The 21,704-nt window shown below is 37.7% G+C and overlaps 1 protein-coding gene across 4 annotated transcripts in view; it reads right to left on the bottom strand.

The window, feature by feature from the left end:
• The window catches only part of sipa1l2 (signal-induced proliferation-associated 1 like 2), a 95,108-nt gene that overhangs the window by 2,395 nt on the left and 71,009 nt on the right, over positions 1-21,704 (bottom strand). The window contains exons 11-20 of one of the 4 annotated variants that reach the window (XM_049465728.1): positions 20,691-20,828; positions 18,350-18,444; positions 18,144-18,232; positions 13,094-13,536; positions 11,384-11,611; positions 8,121-8,244; positions 7,138-7,357; positions 5,934-6,062; positions 852-906; positions 632-713 (exon numbers count right to left, since the gene is read on the bottom strand). In XM_049465728.1, coding sequence (XP_049321685.1) covers positions 632-713; positions 852-906; positions 5,934-6,062; positions 7,138-7,357; positions 8,121-8,244; positions 11,384-11,611; positions 13,094-13,536; positions 18,144-18,232; positions 18,350-18,444; positions 20,691-20,828 — 1,603 coding nt within the window. The remainder of the gene's footprint in view (positions 1-631; positions 714-851; positions 907-5,933; positions 6,063-7,137; positions 7,358-8,120; positions 8,245-11,383; positions 11,612-13,093; positions 13,537-18,143; positions 18,233-18,349; positions 18,445-20,690; positions 20,829-21,704) is intronic. The other 3 variants (XM_049465729.1, XM_049465730.1, XM_049465731.1) reach the window with 3 other exon arrangements.

Below are 21,704 nucleotides of genomic sequence, written 5' to 3'. Positions count from 1 at the left end.
ATATGTAGTGCCATCTACTGGCTTTTTTTAGTAGCTGCAGTGTGCACTATTAAAACAGCAATGTGCAACATAATAAAATAAATAATAAAAAAATACAGGAACAGTCATGTACAAAATAATAGAACAATTAGAGCCTTAACAAACTGAACTCTATCCTACTATAACAGATAAACATGAAAAATAAGACTTTAAGACTTTTTCGGTCCCTGAGAATGAGAAGTTTTTTTTCTTTAATAAAGATATATTATTAACTTTATCTGAGAGAAAGATGCTCCTTAAGGTACCAAAACTATTAACATATTTGAGGCTAGACAAAACAACTGTAATCTATATTTTCAAAATCTATATTTAGAAGTTTTTCTTTAAGAAGATGAGAATGTTCACATTCTCTGGAGAAAGAGCTGCTCTTTCAGCAGTCACAATGTCCGCGGCGTCGCTACAGTGTGCTGCACCATTTACGTAGCTTAGAGGGAGGAATCGTCCATCCTCTTTTTTGACTTCGAGGCTCGAGACCATGACATAATTTAGATCGATTTCGGTTAAATATCGAAATCGTGACACCCCTAATATATATATATACATATATATGTATATATGTATATATATATATATATATAACAGAGATATTTACCTTCCGCAGGTCGTGTTGGAGCTGTCTGAGAATGAGCTCTAACTGATTCACTTTTCCAGTAAGTAAAGCAGGCGACTCATTCCTGTAGGGAGAAACAAGATCATCATTTAATATTCTCTTCTCCTGTCTGTTTCCATCAACATTAACAAGATGTTTCCCCTCTATTCTCTATTACACAAACAATCGTTGGGCCCATCCTAATAATGAAGTCCAGTCTCACCCTGCGTCCAGGGAAGAATCATCAGCTGCTCGTCTGCTCTGCACCGCTGAGATCTCTACAAAAAACAAACAAATTCAATTAAACAAAGAAACAAAAGAGACCAATCAGAGCTCAGATGGACTGGCTGAGAGCACAGACTTTTGTTATCAGTTTATCATAAAATACACACGATCAGTGATCTGAGCTGGGAATAAAATGAACTACAGTTACCACCACAATCAACTCTTTAAAAACATCCTTTAAAATGAAATATTGTAAAATCAGATAATCCGTCTTGGTTACAAAGAGGTGTTATGGTATGTAAAGGTGTTTCATGTAAATCAGCTCACTGTAAGCTGCTAAGAGAAGCTCACTATTTATCATTTCTGGTGCTAAAGCTATCTGCATTTTCAGCAGAAAGATCTGCTAATTGGTTGGAGCGAACACAGTGGAGGGTTAATAAGAGTGAGAGTTTTCACACATTTTCACGTGAGTTTATCAGAATACTGTCAGTTACACAGGCGAGGATAGTGCAGAACACAGTCACGCCAGCATATGTGCACTGCTAGTTATACATCTGCGTACCTGTACTGTTTTTATGGCTGACATCAGGGGTATTTTTGTGTTTGCACTGTAAACTGACTGTAATCTCCATTACATACACACTAAAAGAGTTTTATACTGTTTTTTAGCTTATACCCATTTAGATGCTACTCAGTGGTATATCCTTCTTTCACCACTGATGCCACAACACAAAGAGGATGAAGACTAGCACACGCCTTCTCCAATACATGTGAAGTCAGACTCTGCCTCTTTTTAAACTGCTGCTGATGCTGTAGCATTACCGAGTAGCATCACAGCGCTAACGCTCGAAGGAAATCGCAGCGACTCGGTTCTGATACATCAGCTCACAGACGCAGCCTTGTGCTGATCCACATCACCCTAGGAGTGATGAGAGGAAAGAGAGAGCGCCATCTACTGTACTGTATCCACCCAGAAAGAGCAAGACTAATTGTGCTCTCTCAGGGCTCTGGCAGTCGATGTATGACCAGGATTCAAACCTATCCTTCTATCTTTAACCTTCTACTGTAACATACCTCTTCTGAGATCAATAAAGTATCTATCTATGTATATAGCCAAAATGTTGATACATAAAATAAAAATAACTACAGTCGTATATAAATTATATGAACATTTTAATATATTGTAGATGAATTAAATTAAAAATATTGAAAAAAATAAATGTTTTTGGCGCAACGCCTGCAATATAAAAAGTCACTAAAAATGGTCCAGGGCTGTTTTACACAGACAGCTGAATAAAAGCGCTCATCTCCGGCTCTTTCAGGAAGTAAGAGGATGTCTCACCCATTCTAACACCTATTACTGCTGTTCCCCTCCCCTCATTTCAGTTCATTAACAGACTCTCACAGATCAGGGGCTGCTGTGGAGACAGAACTGTAGTACCAATTATCAGGCCTGCAGCACATGTGAGGACTTTGTTCACACACAAAGCAGACATGGTAATTAGTATGAGAACACGCTGAATTTTAAAGGCTCCTGTTAGTTTCTGCATCCCGAGCGTTCTCCCAGCTTTCCCCTGATGTTCTGATAGAGGTTTAGATCAGTATCTGTTCTGGAGAACAGCAGCTTAAATCAATGGGTTTTGTGTTTCTGTAGCTCAGTAAAAAAAAACAAGCACAGTCAAGACGCTGAAGACAACGGCCTGTAAAAAAATCACTCCCAGATAAAATGCAATGTCCATTTTCTTATACACACACACACACACACAGCAAACCCTCACTGTATTACTGAGTCCAGTAAACATCTGCTGCTGACTCCACTGCTTAAACATGAGAGAACCACCATAACTGCACAATTAAAAAAACCCAAATATGTAATTAAAGCCAGCAGCGGCTCGAGTCATTCCCATAAGTGGTGTCTTGCTGTGATAATGGCTTTAATTCTTCGTGCTTAAAATACAGTCTCCACTTCTAATTAGCACCTTTAAGAACAAAAGGGGGCTCAAGGCAGAAGCAGGGAATGAAAGAGAGGAAAAACTGTAGCTGTACGGCGAGAGAGGCAGTATAGAGAAATCATTAGATCTGTTAGAGCTGTTAAAGTATCAGAATAAAAGCTCTGAGAAGGTGATATTCCCACCCAAGTCACATACCTACCAAATCAAATTTAAATAAGCCTCAAAACCCTGCAGTTTTACCACGATTTCCCTCATGATGGTCTAAAAAATGCAGTTTGACGTAATTTGCATGATGATAAACACAGCCAAGTGCAGATTAGATAAAACCCAAGGTTAACTGTAAATTATTATAACCATGTGGTGTGGGGTAGGGGTGGGCAATATTATATCGTATACAATATATCGTGACACAGTAATATCGTGATATTAAAAATCCATATCGTGATAATAGGGATGGTTTGTCTTAAAAGTAGTCTATTATTTACTGTGAAGCTTTAAGTGTATTTATTGTATAATTGTTTTAGTTTGCAGTTTATATGCATGCTATAAATATTCTGCAATATTTTTTGCTGCATTATATTACTTTATACTCTTATACAATATTCCTGAAATTAATTAATTAATAAATTCTCTTTTCCTATATCGGCAAGTATATCGTTATCGCAAAATACCCTGAAATATCGTGATATTATTTTAGAGCCATATCGTCCACCCCTAATGTGGGGTGATACGTAGAGCAATTTAAAACATAGATGCAGGGCGCCGAGTGGTCCAGCGGTCTAAAGCGCTGCCACTATGAGCGGGAGGTCGCCGGTTCGAACCCCAGCTCATGCAGCTTTACCATCAAGCTGCCGGCGTTAGAGGGAGCAAAATTGGCCCTGCTCCCTCTGGGTGGGTAGATGGCGCTCTTTCCCCACATCACTCCTATGGTGATGTCTGCAGCACAGGGCGTCTGTGAGCTGATGTACCGGAGCCGAGCCGCTGTGCTTTCCTCCAAGCGCGCTGGCTGCTCGGCAATGCTGCATCAGCAGCAGCTCGAAAAGAAGCGGTGGCTGACTTCACATGTTAGTGTGTGTTAGTCTTCACCCTCCTGGTGTGTTGGAGCATCACTAGTGATAGGGGGTAATAGTAGACTATAGTAATAGTCCTAATTAATGGGTTGGAAAGAGTGATAGAAGTCGGAAAGAACGATAGAATCAATGGAAAGAGTGATAGAAGTCGGAAAGAGCAATAGAAGTCAGAAAGAGCGATAGAAGTCGGAAAGAGCAATAGAAGTCAGAAAGAGCGATAGAAGTCAGAAAGAGCGATAGAAGTCAGAAAGTTAGGGACTAGAAAACTAGGGACTACCTAACCCTAGCGATAGAAGTCGGAAGGAGTGATAGAAGTCGGAAAGAACGACAGAAGTCGGAAAGAGTAATAGAAGTCAGAAAGAGTGATATAACTTAGAAAGAGTGATAGAAGTCGGAAAGAGTGATAGAAGTCAGAGATAGTGGTAGAAATCGGAAAGAGTGATAGAAGTCGGAAAGAGCGATAGAAGTCGGAAAGAGCAATAGAAGTCGGAAAGAGTGATATAACTTAGAAAGAGTGATAGAAGTCGGAAAGAACGATAGAAGTCGGAAAGAGTAATAGAAGTCAGAAAGAGCGATAGAAGTCGGAAAGAGCAATAGAAGTCGGAAAGAGTGATAGAAATCGGAAAGAGTGATAGAAGTCGGAAAGAACGATAGAAGTCAGAAAGAGCGATAGAAGTCAGAAAGAGCGATAGAAGTCGGAAAGAGAGATAGAAATCAGAAAGAGCGATAGAAGTCGGAAAGAGCAATAGAAATCAGAAAGAGTGATAGAAGTCAGAAAGAGCGATAGAAGTCAGAAAGAGTGATAGAAGTCAGAAAGAGTGATAGAAATCAGAAAGAGTGATAGAAGTCAGAAAGAGTGATAGAAGTCGGAAAGAGTGATAGAAGTCGGAAAGAGCAATAGAAATCAGAAAGAGTGATAGAAGTCAGAAAGAGTGATAGAAGTCAGAAAGAACAATAGAAGTCAGAAAGAACAATAGAAGTCAGAAAGAGTGATAGAAGTCAGAAAGAACAATAGAAGTCAGAAAGAACAATAGAAGTCAGAAAGAGTGATAGAAGTCAGTCTCCAAACACAAGCAGCTACAGAAAAACAGCAGTAATAGAAGCTGGATTTGTCGCTGGTCGTTTTTAATAAAGAAAATGCCTCTAAGAGGATTAGGAAATCTCCGGTTCAACTCAGAACAGAATGAAAAGACATGCTCCCAGCGCGCATGTTTACACTAAAAGATCGCTGATTCGCTCATTTCGCTGTCAATCAAAAAGGGATTCAGCCTCAGACAGATCATCCAGTCATCACGCAGAAGCTGAGCGTCCGGGCCGGCCGAGGCCACCCCCACTGCCCCATAGACCCCCAGAGACACTGAGCGTCTGATGGGCGGGACAAAGCCCAGCATTTATCCAATGACTCGTCTCGTTTCACTGCACTCTTTGCTTCGCTATATCTCAGAACCTATAGGTAGCTCCTGTTGATGTGTATTTGAGGAAATCATCATACCCATCAGGGCAGGAATTGATCATGTGTTGAGTTGTATTATTCTGATGTTTGCTGGGGTTTTCTCTGGCCTTTACACTTCCTCCACCAGCCTGGACTGTTAACACGAGGCAGGTTGGGTCCCTGGATTCATGCTGTGCGTGACAAATTCTGACCCCACCATCTGTGTCCCTCAGCAACAATCTGAATTCTTTAGATCAGCTTCATTTCCAGCCCTGAACTGTCCTCTTCTGGTGAGCCTGAGCCAACAGGAGCCTCAGCTTTCTGCTCTCAAATACACCACCCACCTCTGTCTCTTATAAAGAAAATTCGGCTGCAACTCATTTAGTGATTAAGAGAATAAAACAAATACTGTACTAATGAACATCCTTCAATATTAATTTTCCTGCTGTGATGTAAAATACACATTATAAATAACAGCAAAAAAAAAAAAATCATAACGTACCAGCAACTCATCTGAACCTAAATATGGGAAGAGTCAGATAAACTGATAAACTAACTCAGACCTCTCAGTCATCCCACCATTTTAAAATTCCTTTTACTATTTAATGGTAAAACTCAAATTTTACCCTCGAATGCCTGAGCAGCGTCCACTAGATGGGACCAGTCCAGGCCAGAGGTGGCCGGCAGGGGCATGAAGTCCGTCTCTGCCAGTTTGTTTTTTTCTGCGAGTGAATTTTCAGAAAAGCACATCTCATCTGTACGAACAGCCAAAGACAGAGAACAGTTAGTGTTTTAACCCCCTTAGTGTTTCTATATAAACTGTGCTTATATTGTAATTTGTGTCTGTGGCATTTCTAACACATTTTTTTTTCTTTCTTCTTCCTTTCTTTCTTTATCTAAAAGTCTTCCAGATATCCGATCTGATAAAATGTTAACTGGTCCAGTTCAACACCATGCGTTTACAGTAGGGGTGTCACGATTTCGATATTTCATCGGAATCAATCGAAATTTTGTCATGGTCTCGAGCCTCGAAGTCAAAAAGACTCGCTACGCAAATGGTGCAGCACACTGTAGCGACGCCGCGGACATTGTGACTGCTGAAAGAGCAGCTCTTTCTCCAGAGAATGTGAACATTCTCATCTTCTTAAAGAAAAACTTACAAATATAAAAATAACAGTTGTTTTGTCTAGCCTCAAATATGTTAATAGTTTTGGTACCTTAAGGAGCATCTTTCTCTCAGATAAAGTTAATAATATATCTTTATTAAAGAAAAAAACTTCTCATTCTCAGAGACCGAAAAAGTCTTAAAGTCTTATTTTTCATGTTTAACTGTTATAGTAGGATAGAGTTCAGTTTGTTAAGGCTCTAATTGTTCTATTATTTTGTACATGACTGTTCCTGTATTTTTTTTATTATTTATTTTATGTTGCACATTGCTGTTTTAATAGTGCACACTGCTGCTACCAAAAAAAGCCACTAGATGGCATTACATATATATCTTAATTAAATTATTTAAATTTGACCATTAGTGCCTAATGTGGTGTATTACAGATCACTTGTATCACTTTGCCTCACTTATATCAAGCCCACCTTTTGAAATAAGATATTGTAAATTTGATGAATCAAACCAATGACTGACCTTAGACTAATCTAAAACTGGCATAGGCCTCTCTGCTGTAAAAAAAAAAGAAAAAAGAAAATCGAGAATCAAATCGAATCGTGACCCTAAAATCAGAATAAAATCGAATTGAGGATTTAGAGAATCGTGACACCCCTAGTTTACAGTGCTAACGCTCACAGATGGGTAGAAGTGAAAGTGATGAATCTCACTCTTTAGCTGGCGAGCTGTATGGTCTCGGCTCAGTCGGGGGGGCAGGGTGCTGTGGTACGGCAGGACGCTGCTAAACAGGATGTCGTTGGGCAGAGCCTGCTCCAGAATAAAGCTTCTCAGGCTGTCTAAAGACAAAACCCTGCGGTTACTGCTGCACAAACTCTCATCTGAGAGCGTCCGGTACAGAGAGCGATGTGGAGACTGAGTCGCTGAGGAGACCTGGAGAAGAAAGAGAGAAAACACAATTTTACACAAAATATTCCTACATTGCTTGCTAGTATCCAATCATGAGAAAAGGTATTTAAAGTGGCCAATTGCAAGTTGTTCTCCTATTTGAATCTCCTCTGAAGAGTGGCATCATGGGCTCATCAAAACAACTCTCAAATGATCTAAAAACAAAGATTGTTGTATGGGAGAGTGATGCGAAAGAAGCCATTTCTGCAAGCACGCCAAAAACAGAGTCGCCTGAGGTATGCAAAAGCACCTTAAATACCTTTTCTCATGATTGGATACACCTGGCTATGAAGTTCAAAGCTCAGTGAGGTTACCAAACCAATTTTGTGCTTCAGTAAGTCAGTAAAAAGTAGTTAGGAGTATCAAATCAATAAAATGATAAGGGTGCCCATAGTTTTGCACCGGTCAAATTTTGGTTTAATGCATATTGCACATTTTCTGTTAGTACAATAAACCTCATTTCAATCCTGAAATATTACTGTGTCCATCAGTTATTAGATATATCAAACTGAAATGGCTGTTGCAAACACCCAAATATTTACAACTAAAAATGATTAAGATTAATAGGGGTGCCCAAACTTTTTCATGATTGTAAATAGCAAAATCAGAGAAACTGATTCAGAAACTGAAGTGCTCTCTTTATTTTTTCCAGAGCTGTATATATTCTAATCCGTGACGTGATGCAATACGTGAGATTTCTGATCTCTTACACCTCTATCTACTCCTACAGGTTGAGCTGATTGCTCACCTTTTCCTGCCCAAGCTGGTCTGTGGTGTTGTCAGGCAGCTGCATCTTAAACCCCTCCTCAGAGAGCGTCCGGAGCTTCATGTCCCGACCAACCAGACGAGAGGAGTCCGTCGTATAAAACCTCCTGAGAGAGAGAGAGAGATCCTAACAGTGTAAGCTTAAATCAAAATACATCAGGTGTTCACATTTCAGCGCCATTTATACATTATACAATATAACCCAGTCTTTTTTTTTTATTATTCTATGGTGAAACATTTAACATGATATGAATCATTTGAGCTTTTAAACATTCTCTAGTTGTCATTTTTTTACTACAGGGTTAAAAGGGTTACATTAAACAACATGTACTCCGTTTAGGGGTGTCACGATTCTCTAAATCCTCGATTAGATTTTATTTCAGATTTTAGGGTCACGATTCGATTCGATTCTCGATTTTCTGTTTTCTTTTTTTTTTTTTACAGCAGAGAGGCCTATGCCAGTTTTAGATTAGTCTAAGGTCAGTCATTGGTTTGATTCATCAAATTTACAATATCTTATTTCAAAAGGTGGGCTTGATATAAGTGATGCAAAGTGATACAAGTGATCTGTAATACACCACATTAGACACTAATGGTCCAATTTAAATAAATTAATTAAGATATATATGTAATGCAATCTAGTGGCTTTTTTGGTAGCAGCAGTGTGCACTATTAAAACAGCAATGTGCAACATAACAAAATAAATAATAAAAAAAATACAGGAACAGTCATATACAAAATAATAGAACAATTAGAGCCTTAACAAACTGATCTCTATCCTACTATAACAGTTAAACATGAAAAAAAAAGACTTTAAGACTTTTTCGGTCCCTGAGAATGAGAAGTTTTTTCTCTTTAATAAAGATATATTATTAACTTTATCTGAGAGAAAGATGCTCCTTAAGGTACCAAAACTATTAACATATTTGAGGCTAGACAAAACAACTGTTATTTTTATATTTTGAAGTGTTTCTTTAAGAAGATGAGAATGTTCACATTCTCTGGAGAAAGAGCTGCTCTTTCAGCAGTCACAATGTCCGCGGCGTCGCTACAGTGTGCTGCTCCATTTGTGTAGATTAGAGGGAGGGATCGTCCATCCTCTTTTTGACTTCGAGGCTCGAGACCATGACATAATTTCGATCGATTTCGATAAAATATCGAAATCGTGACACCCCTAACTCTGTTAAACATTACTGATACCCTGTTAAAATAGAATTGTAACATGTTCTATAGTTTCAGTACACTTAAGCAACTCTTTGCTCTATGTAGATTTTTTTTTACCCTAAAATATCAGCTTTAATATCATGATGACGCTCCACTAGCCTGTAACTGGAGAGTACAGTAATGCTGCTAGTGTTGCTGCTACAAGAATACACACTTTGGTAAAGTAGGGCTGGGTAATGCTTTGTGAACTGTGAACGCTGCATAACATTCAAATGGTCATATTTGTGTGAAATCCTGTTTGTATTACTCCACCGCATCAGTGAGCATGATTCTTTGATGTCTGATGACAGTTCTGTATTTCTCTGTGTGTAAAATGCACATGATATGTGTGACATTTCGTGGTGGATCACTCCTGACTGTAGGTAAAGCCCATGAGCAAGAAATTCTGCTTTATGGTAACAGAATTGCATTACTTTCCTTTACATTTGGATTTTTAAAAAAATATAATAGTCAAATTTAAAAGGACAAAAAATGCAAAAACATATTTAAGATTATTTATGTAACAAGACGTCATTTGACTTTATTTGGTTTATATCGGCCCTTTAATCTGGAACGTTCAAAACATCAAACTTAATCCAGTAAAAAAAGAAATTATAATTTTTACACAAACACATTACTTCTCTCTCAATTTGGGGTGTCCTAATTTTTCACATGACTGTATGTATTCTGAGTAGGGGTGGGCGATATGGCCCTAAAATAATATCACGATATGTCATGGTATTTTCGCAATAACGATACTCTTGGCGATATGACAAAACATAAAAATATATTTCAAAAATACACTATAGACTGCAAGAAAAATATATATATTTTATCATTACATACAATATAATACTGCACACCCCTAAGTAAGATATTAAAAATACAAGAATTGTATCAGATTTGTAACAGAAGTCAATGATCCAAAATGTCATGATACTAATAATAATGCACTCCAAATATCTCCATATATCCAGGATTAAAGTAAATTGAATGATACTGGACAGATATAATCTGTAGTCTCTAGTAGATATATAATGAAAAATGGGATGGGTGGTATGGCACGATATTTTAGGGTATAATATCGTTCACGATATTTAAAAAAATTGACGATATTATCGTGTACGATACAATATGGCACACCCCTAATTCTGAGTGGAAAAACAGATACTGTATTTTTCACACAGTAAGACACACTTAAAATCCTTTAATGTTCCCAAAAATCTTCACTGCGCCTTATGTGTGAATTTTACCAGTCAGGTATTAAGGAGCAGTAAAACCTCTCCACTTAAGTACAGAGTTATACAGGAGTTTCAGTTAGGTTCTCCAGCACCGAGGCTGCAGCAGTATTAGCACTAGCAGCTAACCATGCTACATGCTAGCTCTTTCACCATTCAGAGGTGAGTATTATTGGACTGTTGTCTGCATGTTACGTTAAGGTAACAAGCTAGGTATAAAGCTGTTGGGCGGCATTAGAAGCTAACCGCTAGCGCTAGCTGCTGCAACCAGCCTTAGTGGAAAACTAAGCGTACTGTGAATAAACGGAAGCACTTTACTCACCCAAACAAACGGTTGTCAGGAGAGAAATCTGTGTAGATTAACATCCAGCGCTCTTTTGACTAAGAATTACAGTTTCGTTTACTGAACTTAGCTTAGATTTACACGTCTTGATGCCCAGTAGCGAGATCTGCTGAATTAGATGTAAAAAATGGCGACACCCCTGTTTCTTACTAGTGTCGCATAGTGTGCCTTAAAATGCAGTGTGCTTTATAGTGCAAAAAATACAGGTACATCTTTCAGGATCTCGAGTATTTTCAGATATTTATTTCCAGAATTCTTTTTTTCTAACTGTTCCAAGAGAAAAAAAGTAGTGTAAACTTATTAATCATCTGAGTATTCAGGTTTGCCAGATTTCAGAGTGGCACGTTATTCATATTAGGTGGAACAACTTGGAACTTTGTGTATTAATAATGTAACATTAATATTTTTGACTACACAACTCCTCCTTTAATCTTTAATTACATTACTGCACCCGAGTCCTACCTGCAGTCTCTATGCTGCTCTGGCACCGTCAGCGAGCATCCATCCTCCTCCTTCTTCCAGTTGGTCAGATACTTCTTGCTTTGTGCTGCGCAGCCAAAAGCATACTTATCCAGCCCTGCGCTCTGAGACGAGCTGGTGGGAGAAACGGCGTAGACTTTGGAATCCATGGAATTTCTACTCTTTGAGACTCTGTTGTGTTCAGACGGGCTTCCAGAGTGACGGGAACCACTATGAAGAAAAATTAGGCATCTAATGAATTATTAGAAGGAGTGAGGAAGAGAAGGAGAGAGAAGTATATGGAGGAGAACAGGCTGGAGGCAGTTAAACACTTTAGTTGTTTTATCCTGAGTGCTAAGTTGCTTTAGTGAGAACAGGGATAATGGCTGCTTTCTGCCTGCCAGTAGTGACTGCTTACAGTGACTTCAGAGGCGCTGCTCTCCCAAGTGGGCTTTTTTAATGTCACACTTAAACCATTAAGCTGTAGAAGCTGCAGACCTGAAACTGGAGCTGCAGCGATATATAAAATTAAACCACTGCTGTACTCCCTCCTCCACCGCACAAACAAACTCAGCAATTCTACTGAGTAGACCTGTCACAGTTAGGTTGCACAATATAAAGTGGCTTTCAAAAGCATTCACTGAGATGCTCAAGGCTTGGGATATGTTTTTATAACCTAACCCTGCTTTAAACGTTTCCACAACTTTCTTATTTTTTTTTATAATTTTATTTAAATTTTTTCCCATTTCCCCCCCAATTTACACGGCCAATTACCCAACCCACTCACTAGGACCCCCCTATCACTAGTGATGCCCCAACACACCAGGAGGGTGAAGACTAACACATGCTCCTCCGATACATGTGAAGTCAGACACCGCTTCTTTTCGAGCTGCTGCTGGTGCAGCATTACCGAGCAGCATCACAGTGCTAACACTCTAGGAGTGATGTTGGGAGAGAGCGCCATCTACCCACCCGGAGGGAGCAGGGCTAATTGTGCTCCCTCTGAGCGCCGGCAGCTTGATGGTAAAGCTGCATGAGCGGGGGTTCAAACCTGCGACCTCCTGCTCATAGTGGCAGCGCTTTAGACCACTGGACCACTCTGAGCACGTCTGCTGTTTGTTCACTAGTGACTTCTAACAAATCACTGAGGCCTTCACAGAGCAGCTGTATTTATACTGAGACTAAATTACACAGTAACGAATTAAGTGACTTCTCAAGGCAACTGACTGCACAGGATTTTATTTAGAAGTTTTAGAGTAAAGGGAACTGAATACTTTAGCACATTATACTTCAGATTTAATTTTATTTGATTAATTAAAAAAAAAAAACATGTATCATTTTCGTTCCACTTTACAATTATGTGCTACTTTGTGTTGATCTACCTCAATAAAATATATTTAAGCTGTAAGGTGACTTTTGTAAATGCAGTGTGTACAGTGTATTCTGTGCGAATGCCCTATGCCTCTGTGCACATTTATACTTGTGTGTTTGTGTGTCTGCGTCACTTTACAGTATAAACTATGAAGGAATGAAGAATTTGCACTGTTCTCATTTTAATAAATATAATTATTTTACTCCTTTCTCCAATCTAAAAGGGCAGTCATTTTTTAATAACTATAATAATAATAATAATAATAATAATAATAATAATAATAAGTTATTTATTATTATACAGGATTTGATGAGCCGGGGACTGTCCTCTCTTTACTGTACCTGGATAATGAGGAGATTTCGCTCAGGTCTCCGGTGCTGCCGTCAGTGGCGTGACCTCCCGCTGTGGCAGCGACGTAGTTCTGCATGTATAAGGCCTTCTCTGTGTCTTCCTCCCTCTCCTCCTCCTCTTCTTCTTCTTCCTCTTCTTCTGGATACTCCACTGCCCAAGGAAGCCCCATCTGCTCTCTCGCTGTCCTCTGCACCATTCCCACAGGGTCTCCCTCTGGAAAGGTCAGTGGAGGAGCAGCAGTGGGGATACAGGAGGTGGTATCAATGCCGCTGTCTGTGGAGGCACCTTTAATATAGGTGAGACCCAGTGACTCGGGGTCCATGGGGTCTCCGGAGCCGAAGCGCTTGTCATCGCTGCTGCCTGAGGTGTTACTGGAGAGAGTGTTGCTGCTGGAGTGACTGGAACAGTGACTGTGACAGCTCTTCTCCTGGGTCTACAAAAACACAACAACAACAGCAGCAGCATTTATTCATCCTGTTATTGACACAATTATCCATGCATTTCACCCAACTGTCCTGGCTCTGTCTTTACATTCATATGTTTATAACAAATATATAAACATATGAATAAAAATATAGATCTTTATATATTATATAGGTATTTTTTCACAGTACCAGCTTTGGTGTATGGTTTGGAGACAGTGGCATTGACAAAAAGACAGGAGAAAGAACTGGAAGTTTACATTACATCACATTTGGCAGACGCTTTTGTCCAAAGCAGCTTACAATAGTGAAGTACAAAAATAATAGAAGTTTAAAGGTAAAAACATCTTTAGACAGGGCCTAAAGGAGGTCAAAGGGAGATAATGGGATAGAGGAGTGAAGGAGGGGAAGAAGGAAATGGGGTTAGAAGTAGTTAGTTAGTTAGAGGTGTTAGGAGAGTAAGAGATCTTTGAAGAGCTCAGTCTTCAGGAGTTTATTAAAGATAGTGAGAGATTCTCCTGATCTGGTAGTAGAAGGTAGTTAGTTAGAGGTGTTAGGAGAGTAAGTGCTCTTTGAAGAGCTCAGTCTTCAGGAGTTTATTAAAGATAGTGAGAGATTCTCCTGATCTGGTAGTAGAAGGTAGTTAGTTAGAGGTGTTAGGAGAGTAAGTGCTCTTTGAAGAGCTCAGTCTTCAGGAGTTTATTAAAGATAGTGAGAGATTCTCCTGATCTGGTAGTAGAAGGTAGTTAGTTAGAGGTGTTAGGAGAGTAAGTGCTCTTTGAAGAGCTCTGTCTTCAGGAGTTTATTAAAGATAGTGAGAGATTCTCCTGATCTGGTAGTAGAAGGTAGTTAGTTAGAGGTGTTAGGAGAGTAAGTGCTCTTTGAAGAGCTCTGTCTTCAGGAGTTTATTAAAGATAGTGAGAGATTCTCCTGATCTGGTAGTAGAAGGTAGTTAGTTAGAGGTGTTAGGAGAGTAAGTGCTCTTTGAAGAGCTCTGTCTTCAGGAGTTTATTAAAGATAGTGAGAGATTCTCCTGATCTGGTAGTGGAAGGTAGTTAGTTAGAGGTGTTAGGAGAGTAAGTGCTCTTTGAAGAGCTCTGTCTTCAGGAGTTTATTAAAGATAGTGAGAGATTCTCCTGATCTGGTAGTAGAAGGTAGTTTGTTCCACCATTCCACAGGTATTTTTCGCAGTATAAGCCACACTTAAAATCCTTTTATTTTCCCAAAAATTTACAGTGCATCTTATAATCCAGTGTGCCTTGTGTATGAATTTTATCAGTCAGGTATTAAGGAGCAGTAAAACCACTCTGCTGAAGTACAGAATTATACAGGAGTTTCAGTGAAGCATCATTAGCATTAGCCGCTAACCACACTGCTAGCCCTTTCGCTGTTCAGAGGAGAGAATACCAAACTGTAGTCCGCGTGTTTTCTGTGTTAAAACAAGCTATGTGAAACGAACCGTTAGCTAATGGCTTATTGGAATACTCAGGGTTCCTAAGTGTAGCACTGCATTTACTACATTTACTGCATTTACAACGCTAAGCGCTGCTAATTGCAGCTAACACTGCTGCTAACCGCACTGTTAAAAATATTGGAAATCTAACCTTACTGTATGCACCTTATAGTCCGTAAAAGATAACAAGCAAGTACTAAATGGAATCAAATAAAGACATTCCATGTGCAAATAGTCAACAATAAATTGCACAACCTTAAGTAGCAGCAGCAGCAGAAGTCTAGAAGTCATAAATGTGTGTTTTATAGTTTATCACAGATAAAGCTCTGCCTATGGCTTTCATCATTACAGTTTAACTATTAGTTGCCAATACATAATTGAGTTGACAATGTAATTATTGAAGCCCCAATCTCAAACACAGCTCAGTTGTCAAAGACTTGAACTCTTATACTAAAAAAAAAAATCCATAATTTTATCAAAAACTGTAGATGTGATGTAAAGAAATGGATTTTTACATGGATTTGACTCACTCTGAAAAAGGAATTATGATTACAATTACTATGAAATGACACGGTAAACATGCAGACTACAAACTACAAATACTAGGGGTGTCACGATTTCGATATTAAATCGAAATTGATCGAAACGATGTCATGGTCTCGAGCCTCGAAGTCAAAAAGAGGATGGACGATCCCTCCCTCTAATCTACACAAATGGTGCAGCACACTGTAGCGACGCCGCGGACATTGTGACTGCTGAAAGAGCAGCTCTTTCTCCAGAGAATGTGGACATTCTCATCTTCTTAAAGAAAAACTTCAAAATATAAAAATAACAGTTGTTTTGTCTAGCCTCAAATATGTTAATAGTTTTGGTACCTTAAGGAGCATCTTTCTCTCAGATAAAGTTAATAATATATCTTTATTAAAGAATAAACTTCTCATTCTCAGAGACCGAAAAAGTCTTAAAGTCTTATTTTTCATGTTTAACTGTTATAGTAGGATAGAGTTCAGTTTGTTAAGGCTCTAATTGTTCTATTATTTTGTACATGACTGTTCCTGTATTTTTTATTATTTATTTTGTTATGTTGCACATTGCTGTTTTAATAGTGCACACTGCTGCTACCAAAAAAAGCCACTAGATGGCACTACATATATATCTTAATTAAATTATTTAAATTTGACCATTAGTGCCTAATGTGGTGTATTACAGATCACTTGTATCACTTTGCATCACTTATATCAAGCCCACCTTTTGAAATAAGATATTGTAAATTTGATGAATCAAACCAATGACTGACCATAGACTAATCTAAAACTGGCATAGGCCTCACTGCTGTAAAAAAAATAAAATAAATAAAATCGAGAATCAAATCGAATCGTGACCCTAAAATCAGAATAAAATCGAATTGAGGATTTAGAGAATCGTGACACCCCTTACAAATACACAAATATACTCGCCTCTGAATGGAGAAGGAGCTAGAGCTGTGGTTAACGGCTAATGCTAATACTGCTACAGCCTTCACTGAAACTCCTGTATAACTCTGTACTTCAGCAGAGTGGCTTTACTGCTACTTAATACCTGACTGATAAAATTCATAAATGAATCGCACCGGATTATAAAACGCACTGCCGGTTTTTAGGAAAATGTAAGGATTATATCGCCTTAAAGTGCGAAAAATACACTAATATAAATATTTGCTTACGTTTTAAACATAAAACAATGTCCAGCTCCTCCTTCTGGCTAAATCCGGTGTACAGTGGGGGCAGTACTGTACCAAATACAAAGTGTTTTCCACTGAAAAGAAGCTAAAAGCATCTAAAACAAGTACTTCAGACTAGGTCTGTGTGTGTGTGTGTGTGTAGAGGGAGGAGGGTTATCCAGAAAGAAAGCAGTAGAGTAAGCTTTGACCTTTTTAAAGCATTATGGTTGAATTTGTAATCAGCCGGCTGCTCACTGGTTCTCTGTGTAATGCTTTTACAGAACAGAGCTCACATCTTTAAACCGGGTTCACGTTTACACCCGACCCCACGACCTCCAACTACACCCAGAGATAATATAACGTATATTTAATCGCAGTCCTGTCAACAACATAACTCACACTAATGAGGTCACGAGCCCAAACCGCTACATAAACACACACAGTAAATGCACAACAGGAAATAAAAAAGCAGGGCTATATGTTTGAACATAGGAAAAACGTGCATTTAAAACAAATTTCTATTTCAATGTAATGTGTAGTGCTGTCAGTGTTAACATGTTAACATATGTGATTAATCTGAAAACATTTTTTAGATGCAAATTTATCTTATGACTAAGTTTACAGAACCTGGTGGTGCATTAACAGTTTTATTTAGAGACGCAACACAGCGCCACTGACTGTTGAGGTTAAAAGGTGGATTACTTTTTATTTATGCTAAAAAAATGTAGGATCTTGCGCACGCACGTTTTCTCTTTCCTGGTTGTTGACTGTGGAATATTCTTCTATAGCTGCTCACCTCTCAAAATGTTTTCTATGTTATGAAAGAGAGAAAAGCATCTGCTATATATATATATATATATACTGTATATATATATATATATATATATATATATATATATATATATATATATAGAGAGAGAGAGAGAGAGAGAGAGTTTATGTTTTACCATTTAGCCCTATTATTTTTTTTTATTCATTTAATCTTTTTATTTGTTTTGTTACTGCTTTTACTTTTGACCTATATATATATATATATATATATATATATATAAAAAATTTTTTACTTATTATTAATATTTTTTTTAGTTCCATCATTTACATTTTTATAATTGTGGTTATTTTAGTCCGTTATTTTATTTTTTCTTATGTTTTCTGTGTAAATGTTATTATTCTACGTTTTTATCTCTTTGTTTTTTTGCTCTACATTTTAGCCTATTTGCATATTTTTTATTTTGAATTATTATATTTTTTCTTAATTAAATCTTACATTGTTTTCTTGTTTTTATAATTTAAACTTAATTTTCAATCCCTGTAACTTTATGTAAATTCGGCTACATTGAAAATGAGGGTTACTTCCTATGTATTTACCGAGTGAAAATAAATGTTGATTGATTGATTGATTGATTGATTAGATACAGAAGCTGTGATAAATACTACTGAATAAAAAAAAAAAAAAAACTGTTCACCTGTGGGAATTTCCTGGACGAGTCTTTTCCTTCCTGCCTCTGCACAGGTTTGTTCAGTATTTTAGTGGACGGGATGTGCCACTTAGCTTCTGAAACACAAGATGATCACAAACCATTAGTTTAATGTTTAAACGACCAGTCCAGTATATTACTGTACGTTATATTAATTTATAATATTGTCAGTTGAGTAAATGAGTAAATCTTACCTGCAGATCTGGTTCTCTCCAGTCTGTGTTCTTGTTCTCTGCAGGTCTCGGCCTCCTTCCCCTCAGTCTGCTCCTGAAAAGCAGGGGACTGACGTCTACACAGCAGGAGAAAACCATATCACATATCAGTTACAGAATGAGATAAATACTTAGAAACAAAGTAAATATAAAATAAATATACATTTCTTCAGAAAAACAGCACTACACATTATTCACACAATTTGCTCTGTCCTGTATTAAATGAATTGTAAATAAAACACTTTTAATTTCTCACATTTGATTACAACATTTTTCTCAGATTTAACTTGCAAGATGTTACAGTTAAATTAGTTTTGTTTTAATAATTCTTGTCTGTTGGTTAAAAATGTTAAATATTTTGCACAGAACCTTCAGCTTTATCAATATGAGCACAATCACAAACATGTGAACAGAGAAGTCACAGAGATGCAGGTTTCATTATTATTTTGGACTATTATATTATGATTATTGTTGTTTATACATCATTATTATTTATACAATACTCATTATTATTAATATATATATTTTTTTCCAAGGCATTATTATTTGCCTTGAACTTCTATGTCCTCTATTGCTAATGTACCATTATCATTATTTGTATAGTCAAGTGGGATAAAAGTGTCTGCTAAATGTGATGTAATGTAATTATTATTATTCCAGCACCAAACGTTCAGCTCATTATGGTATTTAATGTTAATTTTTGAGAGGTTGTCCAAACGCATATAAAGCAGCATGAAAAGGGAAAAAGCAGTAATCTAGTTAACCTGCAGTGTTTTTTAATTACATGCAACATTTGTCTAATTATATAGGTCTGATGTTTCAGCTATATTACCCAAAGTTTCACTGCAAACAGGCTAGTTTTCTATTGTAAAGCATTAATAACAAATGTTAGAAGATTAAACATTTTGACAGTAAAGTTAACAACAATACTAAGATGGGATGTAGTAGGACTGGGCGATATGGATCAAAAAATATATCTCGATATTTTTTTCTGAATTATGATATACAATATATATGTCGATTTTTTTCATCCCATAGGGTAATATCAAAAAGATACTTCTGAGACAAAGCCACATGTTCCAAATTTTATATTGGTACTTTTATAATTCAGTGCCGTACCCTGTATATTAGAGTAGCCTAGCAGTTCTAGCAGAATTTATATAATCAACAACTGAAACCCAGTCTCCTACTGTTGTAGCCTGTCTGCTTTAAGCCCTTAACAGCCAGCATTTTTGTCAAATTTCTGCCTGATATTAAATATTTCTATTCAAGCATTCAATAATAAGGTTTAATGTTTGATATTAAATGTTACTACAAATTCTAATTGTAATTGTAATATAAATTATTTTAAAAATGTTAGTAAATCTGCAACTTTAAAAATATAATAAATAACAAGCATAACATTTACAAAATTGGGGGCGCCGAGTGGTCCAGTGGTCTAAAGCGCTGCCACTATGAGCGGGAGATCTCAGGTTCGAACCCCCGCTCATGCAGCTTTACCATCAAGCTGCCGGCGCTCAGAGGGAGCACAATTGGCCATGCTCCCTCCGGGTGGGTAGATGGAGCTCTCTCCCCACATCACTTCTAGGGTGATGTCGCAGCACAGGGCGTCTGTGAGCTGATGTATCAGAACCGAGTCGCTGCGCTTTCCTCCGAGCACACTGTAATGCTACATCAGCAGCAGCTCGAAAAGAAGCGGTGGCTGAATTTACATGAATCGGAGGAAGCGTGTGTTAGTCTTCCCCCCTCCTGGTGTGTTGGGGCATTACTAGTGATAGGAGGAATCCTAATGAGTGGGTTGGGTTATTGGCCGTGTAAATAAAATTATAAAAAATAATAAAATAAAATAAAAATTTCAGAATTTGGGTTGATTCCCGTTACTGATATAGGTATACGTTCCAATGCTTGTAAAGGGGTTAAGGTTTACAGTCTTAAAATGTTTTTTTCTGCTTAACATGAATGCAGAGAACTGTTATCAGAGACATTATTCCATATTTAGAACTGCAGTGCACTGAAGAGTGTTTTTAATAAACTCTAGAGAGCCACACTGTGATGAATGAAATTATCTTTACCTGAAGATGCTGCGTGATTTTATTCACTGTTCTACTGCATGAATGCTGGGTGTGGAGTTGTTTCTAATGGTGCTCAGTGAGTGTAAGAAATACATGAAGACACCTGATCTCTTGGGAGTGCAGGAAGGAGGAAGGGCTGGGGCGCTCTGTTGTCTTCATGTGTTCTATTTTACTCTGTGCTCTCCATAACTATCACTACAGCTCCCAGTGCTCTGCAGATCTAGAGAATGTAATATTTCTGGTAGTGTTACCCATCATATGCAGGCTTCTGGTTCCATGTTCCACAGGGCCCCGGGTCACTAGAGGTGGACTGGTTACTGGGAGAGCTACAGTAGGGATGGCCAGGGATTCCAGTTGGGCTCTGGATTAGATCAAAGTCTTGAAGTATCCTGCAGAGACAGAAACAAAAAAAAAATAGGAGAACACATCAAAGCAGGCAGACTGTGGGTTTAGGACTTTAGCTTTAGGTTCTGTAAAGCACTTTAGAAGTTTATAGTTCCAGTACAAAAAAAGTTTGAAAATACCTTATATTCAATGTTTTTCCATTATTTTAAAAGATGTACTAAGTTGTAGATTAATTATATTAACAAATGGCATTATTTAGTAAACAAACCAAAATATGTTTTATATTTTAGATTCTTAAAATTAGCATCTCTTGCTAATATATATATATATATATATATATATATATATATATATATATATTAAAAACAAAATTATGAGAAGTGTGCCCACACTTTTGACGTGTATTGTATGTTATTACATGTGTTCATACATTTTAAAACAATCCATTATAAAATCATATTTTTCATTCACAAGTTGATCGATTTAGAGAGTTATTACACTAAAATATATTTTCACAAACAGGTTTTTAATTCTGTAGGTTGATCCTCATCACTGGCGCTGTACTTCTGACAGAGACAGTGAGGTATAATAGCGTCTTCCCACTGAATCATCCACTCCACTCTGTCTCATTACTATGTTGTGCTGAATAGTGGCATTGTCTATAGTACAGTAATCCTGTACAGACTGTGATAGTGTTTTGTGCCTCTTTATTTTGCGATGGATGGATGGATGGATGGATGGATGGATGGATGGATGGATGGATGGATGGATGGATGGATGGATGGATGGATGGATGGATGGATGGATGGATGGATGGATGGATGGATGGATGGATGGATGGATGGATGGATGGATGGATGGATGGATGGATGGATGGATGCTTTATTGATCTCCGACATAAATTCTATGTCGACATAAAT

Source organism: Astyanax mexicanus, chromosome 16 (assembly GCF_023375975.1).
Source record: "Astyanax mexicanus isolate ESR-SI-001 chromosome 16, AstMex3_surface, whole genome shotgun sequence".
NCBI classification, from domain to species: Eukaryota; Metazoa; Chordata; class Actinopteri; order Characiformes; family Acestrorhamphidae; genus Astyanax; species Astyanax mexicanus.
The sequence above is the reverse complement of the archived record's forward strand: the minus strand, read 5'-3'. Positions and strand labels throughout refer to the sequence as shown.